Source organism: Miscanthus floridulus, chromosome 8 (assembly GCF_019320115.1).
Source record: "Miscanthus floridulus cultivar M001 chromosome 8, ASM1932011v1, whole genome shotgun sequence".
Lineage (NCBI taxonomy): Eukaryota > Viridiplantae > Streptophyta > Magnoliopsida > Poales > Poaceae > Miscanthus > Miscanthus floridulus.
Window position 1 is genome coordinate 83377916 of NC_089587.1, and position 8513 is coordinate 83386428.

The following is an 8513-nucleotide window of genomic DNA, read 5'->3' on the forward strand; positions in this document are numbered from 1 at the left end:
AACGGATTGGGAGCAAATGTTCCCACTGGCTTCTGTCTAGGCACTTACTCGTGAGATCTTAGATCACACACCTCTGCCACTAGATGGTGGGGAGCCATCTCACCATGGCAACGCTAGGAATTTTAAGTTCGAGCTAGGGTGGCTGACAAGGGATGGATTTTTTGATCTTTGGAAATCTGAAAGCAGGGGTTGGTCACCCTAGAATAGTGGCAAAATAAAATTAGAAGGTTGCGACGTTTCCTTAGAGGATGGGCCAGGAATTTAGTTTCACAAAATAAGACAAAAAAATCTAATATGTTGAACATGATAGATGTCTTGGACAAAAAGGCAGAGACATCTTTGTTGTCATCTCAAGAGATGGAGCTTAGATATCATCTAAAAGGGCAATTAACTAAGTTGCTGAGAGAGAAGGAGATTTACTGGCTCCAACGATCAAAAGCAACAAGGTTACTACAAGGGGATGATAATACTAAGTATTTCCATCTGGTGGTAAATGGCAGACATAGGAAAACAAAAATTGTACAACTAGAATAGGAAGAAGGAACTATTGTTGGAGATGAGAACTTAAAAAATTATATAACTGAATACTACAAAGGACTGTTTGGACCACATATACACAATTCTTTCTCAATGGACGAGACTTTGAGGTATGCCATACCTCAAGTGTCGAAGGACGAGAATGAGGTATTGACGGCTCCATTCAGTGAGGAGGAAATTAAAACGACAGTTTTCGACATGGAACATATCAAGGCTTCTGGTCCGGATGGTTTCCCCGCTGAATTTTACCAATTCTTTTGGGAGGTACTAAAGCCGGATTTAATGAGTCTTTTTCATGAATTCCATGCTACTGCCTATTCATAGTCTTAATTTTGGAGTAATCACTTTACTACCAAAGATTGCTGATGCGGCTCGGATACAACAATATAGGTCTATATGTTTATTAAATGTGAGCTTGAAAATTTTCACGAAGGTACTAAACAACAGAATTTTGAAAGTGGCAGATAAAATCATAGGACCGTCGCAGACAACCTTTATTCCAAGCCGCTGTATCATGGAAGGAGTTATGATCTTGCTTGAAACAATTCATGAGTTGCATAGAAAAAAATAAGATGGACTGATCTTAAAACTAGACTTCGAGAAAGCCTACGTTAATTTAAAGTGGCCTTTTGTGCAACAGGTTCTCAGAATGAAAGGATTCTCAACGACTTGGTGCGAATGGATCTCAAAAGTCATGTCTAGAGGGAGTGTTGCAGTAAAGGTCAATGATAATATAGGATATTTTTTTCAAACTTGGAAAGGAGTGCGGCGGGGAGATCTGTTATCTCCAATTCTGTTTAATATAGTAGTTAATATGCTGGTTGTCTTTATTTCACGGGCTAAAGAGGCTAAACAAGTCCAAGGGGTTGTTTCATATTTGGTAAATGAGGGACTTTCAGTCCTTCAGTATGCAGATGACACTATCATCTTTATGGATAATGATCTAGAGAGGGAAAAAACATGAAGCTTTTACTTTGTGCTTTTGAGTAGTTGTCAGGACTTAAGATCAATTTTCACAAAAGCGAAATATTTTGTTACGGAGCAGCCAAAGTCAGACAAAACGAGTATGCACACATTTTTGGGTGTGATATGGGTTCATTTCCTTTTAGATATTTAGGAATTTCTATGCATCATAGAAAACTCATAAATAAGGATTGAAAACGTGTTGATCAAAGATTTCAAAAAAGGTAGAACCGTTGGAGAAGTAAGATGTTGTCGATAGAGGGGAGGCTTGTGTTCATCAACTTTGTCTTGAGTAGCCTCCCCATGTTTATGTTTTCCTTTTTTGAGGTACCTAGAGGGGTCTTGAAGAAGTTAGATTACTTTAGGTCACGATTTTTCTAGCAGAGTGATGACCACAAGAAGAAATATAGATTGACTAAGTGGGAGGTAGTATATACACTGAAAGACAAGGGAGGGTTGGGGGTCTTAAATCTAGATGTCCACAATAGGTGTCTCCTAAGTAAGTGGCTGTTTAAGTTGATAAATGAAGACGGGGTTTGGCAACAGTTGCTTAGGAGTAAATATCTAAGGGACAAGACTTTGACACAGGTTCAATAAATGCCCGGAGACTCTAAGATTTGGGCTGGCCTCATGAAGGTCAAGGCAGAGTTTCTCTCGTTGGGTAAGTTTGATCTAGGTGACGGGTCGCAAGTGCAATTTTGGGAGGACTCGTGGATAAGACCGTGTCCGCTAAAATCGCTCTTTCCTGCACTATATAATATTGTTAGGAAAAAAGTGCATATGTAAGAACGGTGCTATCTATGGCACCTTTAAATGTAGCTTTCAGGAGATCTCTTGTAGGTGTTAATTTACAAGCATGGCACGATGTAGTTGCGATGGTTGCGAATGTACAATTAACAAACCAAAGGGATCGTTTTGTGTGGAGGCTACATCAGAATAGATTGTTTTCAGTTAAATCCATGTACAGAGCCTTATTGATAGCAGAAGCTGTACCTTGTAATACTCTAATCTAGAAGCTGAAACTACCTCTCAAAATCAAAGTCTTTATGTGGTATCTATACAAGGGAGTAGTTTTAACAAAGGATAATTTAGAACGGCGGCAGTGGCAAGGAGATAAGAAGTGTTGTTTCTGTTCTTCTGATGAGTCTATACAACATTTACTCTTTGACTGTCATTTTGCTAAATTTATGTGAAGAATTGTCCATATTTCATTTAATTCAATACATCTAACTAGCATACATAATTTGTTTACAGGTTGGTTGGAAGGGTTAAATAGGAAACTGAAATCTCAGGTCCTTGTGGGAGCTAGTGCAATTTGTTGGGCGCTATGGCTAACTAGGAATAATATAGTGTTTGACAAGGTCCTAGCACCATCTTTTCTTGCAGGTTATCTTCAGGGGGACTTACTGGATCAGGTTTTGGTCCCTATTGCAGAAGGAGGAGAATTGTCAGATAACGAAGATGGGATGTAGGAATATTAAAACAATTGTGATGGAGGTGTTTTTAAGACATGGATGGTGATTCAGCAATAGAATTGGGTTATAGACGTGGCTTTTACAAACGCTTTTGTTGTTTTCTCTGTCTCAAAACTTCGTTTTTGAGATTCCTTGACCCCAGCTCTCTTGTGTGTAATAAGAAACAGCTATATGCATTGGTCGATGCAGAGGCTAGAATATGTTTAATACATTCTCTTTTCTAAAAAAATGTCAGAGCAGAGGCACCTGAGACATATGTACTGAATTAAATCGAAAAGGAGGCACTTGCTGCAACATCAAGCAACACAAACATCATCAATAATACTACTGATAGCATATCCTTATTTTTCTAAAATATAATGATACCACCACATTAAGTTACCTAAAGGCCTCCTTGGCAGAGTTAGTTCCACTCCTAGATTCTTTAGCTCTACTTCTTGATTCTCTAGTGAAGTGATTCTACTTGATTATGATGGGGAACAGGGTGGAGACTGGAGAGCAGGCGAATAAGAGCACAAATGTGAACTAATCATATTTCAAATTTGCAAGGTGCAAAATTGCATTATGTGCCTCTGGTTTTTGCGTTGTTCTTTTTTTTTATCAATCTTTACCTTATTATTAGGTTCACTCATTCATAAATTGACCAACCAAATTAAGTAATTAACAAACAAGGACACAAATTAAACAAACAACAATTAGAAACAACAACTACGACTCGGTGATTGTAATTGCCACCGGTTGGCCCATACCTTTATTTTGACGCGTCTGATGCTTAATCCATGGGTTGATCGGACAATGTTGTCAACCAGCTACTTGGCACGCACCGTGATCAACTCATGGGCATTGAGACATCTCACACTTGTAGTGCCTCGGCATGCGGAGGTGCAGACGCTGCAAATTAAACGGCAGTGTTGCCTGGCCTCACCTTTTGCGTTGCCAACTTGCCACTTCCGGCGCGCCGGCGTCAACTTTCGAATCCTACCCGCCGGCGTCTAGGGCAACCTCTGCTTGAATTGCTATGCTACACTTGCCCAAAGAACTAAAAGCATCGGGTTCTCAGCCCTCGAGGAGATAGCCAGTCGAATAGGCAACAGGGGAGGCCCACACAAAACCTATGCTCCCGAATTGCCAGCCCAAAATATTGGTTCGTTGTTGTGTTTCTTCTCACGTCGGTGTTCAGACCTTGGATGCTTAGCTTCCGTCCTCATCAAGGGCTGCCATAACTTAGCCGGCGTGGGATCTAACTCCACCCGAGCCCAAGACAAACTAAGCTGCCACCGGATCCAAGGTGGCGCAGTGGATGCTCCACCTCGACCTAAGAAGAAGGGATTCAAGAAAGGGTTGCGCCACCTCGACCTGAGAAGAAGAAAAGCTTCTTTTTTTCTCATCGTCGTCTACCAAAGTCGTCGCAGCAGCTTGGTTTAGTGCATGATCGGTGGAGTGAACTCTCTCAAGCTATGTATGGTATGGAGTCCTAATTCCTTTATCTTCTTTACAATGGTTATTATTGCTGCCATCGATTCATGTCAATAATTTTGTGTCTCGAAAACGTGAAACTCATGCTCCATCATATCCCTCTTTTTTCATACCTTTCGATGAATTGATGGCTGTGATCCAGGGCAGGGATGGGGACAAAGACAGGAATAATAATTTGTCCCCGCGAGCGAGGGGATGGAGAAGGAGAGTGGGGAATTTTCGTGGCAGCCGGGTGCAAGACGTTACCCGTCGCCATCCTAGAGAGGCAGAAAGGCAGCAGGCTGCCGCTGCGTGGGCTCAGGATTGTTGCAGCAGCCCAGCCTTCTTCGTCGCAAGCCCAGAGTAGCCCCAAGCGCTATGTCTGGGCTCAAATTCCCAGGCCCATGGCGTGTCCGGACGTGCTCCCCACAGTTGGACGGCCCATGTTGTTGTGTATGTGACCGCGCATGGCTTCATTCCGTGCTGACTGTAGACTTCAGATCAGTATAGCCTGTGTTTAGTTCCCAAAAAGTTTTCTAAAAAATGCTACAGTAGTTATCACATCAAATCTTGCGATACGTGCATGGAGTATTAAATGTAGACGAAAAAAAACTAATTGCACAGTTTTGTTGGAAATCCGAGACGAACGTTTTGAGCCTAATTAATCAATGATTGAACATTAATTGTCAAATAAAAATGAAAGTGTTACAGTAGCCAAATTTCTAAATTTCGCGAACTAAACACGCACATATTCCGTGATGTCTGGACTGTTTGCTTGTTGTTGGGTACATAGGAGTAGCTAGCTGATTACTCACGAGACGGTCCAATATTATTTACAACTTAAAAATTTATCGTTGGCAGGAAAGCCAGCCGTTTCGCCTGCTGCTTCTGTCAAGTGAAGACACAAAAATGCTCTACCTACACTGATTTCTAGCAGCTGCAGCGCTGATGCTAAGCCTGTTTGGCTGTAGGCGTGCTGCTAAGCTAAGCTTCTTGACTGACTGAGAGTGTATGCCTGATGGCCTTGACTCCTTGAGACTTGGTTAGTGGATTTTTCTTTTAAGGAAAATAAATTTGGTTACTATTATAATTCTCCCAGGTAACCGACAAGGCCCCGTGCGTGGCTATGGAACGCGTTCTTATTTTTATTTTATTATTGTTTGCTTCTTCTTCTCGCAGAAAAGACGTGCTTCTTTGTACTAAGATAAGATAGACGCTGGATGAAATACACGAACCGCTCAAATAGAACGTCTAATCAAGCCACGCAACCTGTTACCTGTGCTTGGTGCCACTTACAAATACGACCATTGCTAAGTCCCCTTTGGAACACGCCAACACGGGGATTTTTTATATGTTTTACATCTTTTTCTGTAAAAATAAATTGATTCTCGTGAATTACTCCATTTCAAATGTAGATTTTTTTCCTATTTTATATATTTGTTTAAAGAAATGAGTCAATTTCTGTGAAATTTATCCATTCTTGACAGGCCCTTAAGCAAGGGGCCTAAATAAGCTGCCTAAATGCTTGGCGCCTGCTATCAGAGCTGCACCTCAATCTTTGACTCTGGCCATCACCTGCGTGCTGCAGGGAGGAGCGAGTCTCGTTCCAGAACACGTTTCCATTTTTCTCTTTTGATTGAATCCTACGTTTTCACCTGAAATGGAACTACTATTGCACACTACTAAATTATTCCCTGAAATTTCTACGTTTCAAATTAAGAGCGACCTGGTCGATCAGTTTAAGCATTGCTGAACATCTTGCGTCATCTACCCGTCACAGTTTCCGCTGAACAAGAGTTCCTCAAATGTACTGCAAATCAACAAAACATATGCTCGCAGTCGCAGGGAAGAACCCATATGAAAATTACTCAAAGACATCACTGAACACTTCGTACTTACAATTTCAAAAGCGCGACCGAAGCACCAAAATTTAAAAATTAAAAACCTAACGAAACGCAGCCGACGACCACCGCCGACGCCCGCTATACCTGCTGCACAAGTGCAGCCGCCGCCACGTCAGCCGGCTGACCATCACGCACTCAGCCGACCGCCGCCGCCGCGCCATCCTTCTCCACGGCCTCCAGCTCCAGCGCCTCGAGGATCTCGTCGAGGACGCGGCCCTCGTCCTCCGATAGCTGCTCCATGGCGCGCTCGAACTGCGCGACCAGCTCCGGGTCGAACAGCGCCTGCTGCTGCTCGCCGGCGGCTCCTCCTCCGCGCTCAGCCGGCGTTGGCGACGTCCCGAACCTGGGCGTGACGTATGAGCCCGGCGAGAAGATCTGCCCGCCCTGGCGCAACCAGTCCCGCAGGCTCCCGGACTTGGAGATGGAGAAGTCGAAAGCCGCCGCCGGCACACTCAGCTCGCCCAGCTGCCGCGCCCTCGCCCGCCTCTTGGCTCCAGCGGCGGCCTTCGACCCGGACCCGCCTGATAGCTCTGCCTCCGCGGTCGAGGCCGCCGCCGCCGTGGCTGTAGCAAGCTCCTCCTCATGCTCGGTTGCCAGCGCGGTCGCTCGTCCCGACGACGAGCCGCTCTCGCTCTGCGTCTGCTCCTGCTGCGTCAGTACCATCGCGTCGAACTCCTCCACCGTGCGGAAGCTCCTCGCCCTCCCGGCCGCGCCGCCGTCCGAGACCGACGCGGGCCACGGAGCCGGTGACCCGTCGCGACTGCTCTGCCGCCGTTCCCGCGCTTGCTCCGCCGTGCAGCAGCCCTCTTCCTCCAGGCCGGCGAGCAGCTCTGACACGTCGATCGTCTCTATCTTGGCCGGCGGCTCGGCCGGCGCCGGCGCCGTCGCGGGGCTATGCACCTCGGCGAGCTCCTTGGCTTTCCTGGCCGACGAGGTGGAGCTGCGGAGGAGGGCCAGGAACTGGTCGCCGTTGCTCTTAGAGGTGGACAGGATGATCTCCTCGATCGCGCTGCTCCTCTGGAAGCTGTGGCCCAGGCTGCAGCTCACCTTCTCCTGAAAGCTCCCTGATTTCGCCAGGATCTTGGACGACACACACCCCATCTCTGATTCTCTGTAATCTGAAAACACAAAGAAGCTTCTTTTTGTTCAGTTTATCCTACTCTTCTTCTTCTCCACAACCATGATCACAAACTGAAACCATCTGAATTGGACTCAAAGAACAAAAGGTTCAGAAGCTTACCTGATGAGCTAGAAGGGCTGAGGATCACGGTGGCTTGCTCCCTCCCTCCTCGGTTCTTGAGTTGACACTGACAGACACCGGGAAGTGTGCAATTAGCAGCAGGATTAGCAGAGCAACACATGCAGAGATGCAATCATGGGCGATCAATGGTTAGAAAACTCGAGGTGGCAGGCAACTGGGATAGAGAGTTCTAAACAGAGGAATTGGGTTTTGAGTCAACAACTGATATTTTAATTTTATTTTTATGGATCAAGAACTGTGACCTTATTTCTTAACCTTACCTTACCAGGTGCACGCCACCAACCCCTTTGGTTTGAACACTACTAGTAGAAAACATTGTTTAGTGAGCGCTGGAAGTAGCCACGGTCTTCGACGGTTATTGCATCACTGCCATGCAAATGTATTGTTCTGCTTGATAGTTAGCCGTGATTGTGATTGCGTTCAGGTTTGGAATAATCAGGATGACCTGCAGAGCTCAAAGTCCATTTGTAAGAAATCTGTTATAAGAGATGGAACAGTCAATGGTCGTCGTTCTAGACTCTGAGCCGCCGCCTCTGTTTTTTTGTTCTAAAAAAAATCAGGAGCCCATGTCTTGTTAAACTGACTCGGGTATTCTCGACCCTAAAAGCATCTACCAGTTCTCATAGCCACACACCACATCAGCAATAAACTATTCTGTGGCACACAGGGTCTAAAAGGATCCAACCAATCTCTAGGGTCTCGTTCTCTCCCCTGTCTTCACTCCTTTCTCCATTTCCGTTTCTTTTCATCGAGAGCAACGACAAATCCATGGCACTGGGTTCTCTTGTTGGCGAGTGGCGCACTTCTCTTTCTCTCTCTCCCTATGGAATTTTCTTCTCCTAGCAACCAACAGCAATATGCAAGGATGCAAAAGGGACGTGTTCAATAGAAAAGAAGGGATGTGTTGTGTAGCCGTGC

General features: G+C 45.1%; 1 protein-coding gene across 2 annotated transcripts; it reads right to left on the minus strand.

Annotated features, from left to right (window-relative positions):
* Positions 1-6250: 6250 nt before the first annotated feature.
* Positions 6251-7926, minus strand: LOC136476843 (uncharacterized). Of its 2 annotated transcripts, XM_066474810.1 has the most exons (3): positions 7856-7926; positions 7575-7641; positions 6251-7452 (listed from the first exon to the last, which is right to left on the minus strand). In XM_066474810.1, exon 3 carries the CDS (start codon positions 7433-7435, stop codon positions 6470-6472), a length of 966 nt encoding a protein of 321 aa, XP_066330907.1. In that variant the 5' UTR covers positions 7436-7452; positions 7575-7641; positions 7856-7926; the 3' UTR covers positions 6251-6469. The 2 variants fall into 2 exon arrangements, with proteins under 2 accessions (XP_066330907.1, XP_066330906.1); XM_066474809.1 differs by lacking the exon at positions 7856-7926 and having other exon boundaries at positions 6252-7452; positions 7575-7849.
* Positions 7927-8513: the final 587 nt, after the last annotated feature.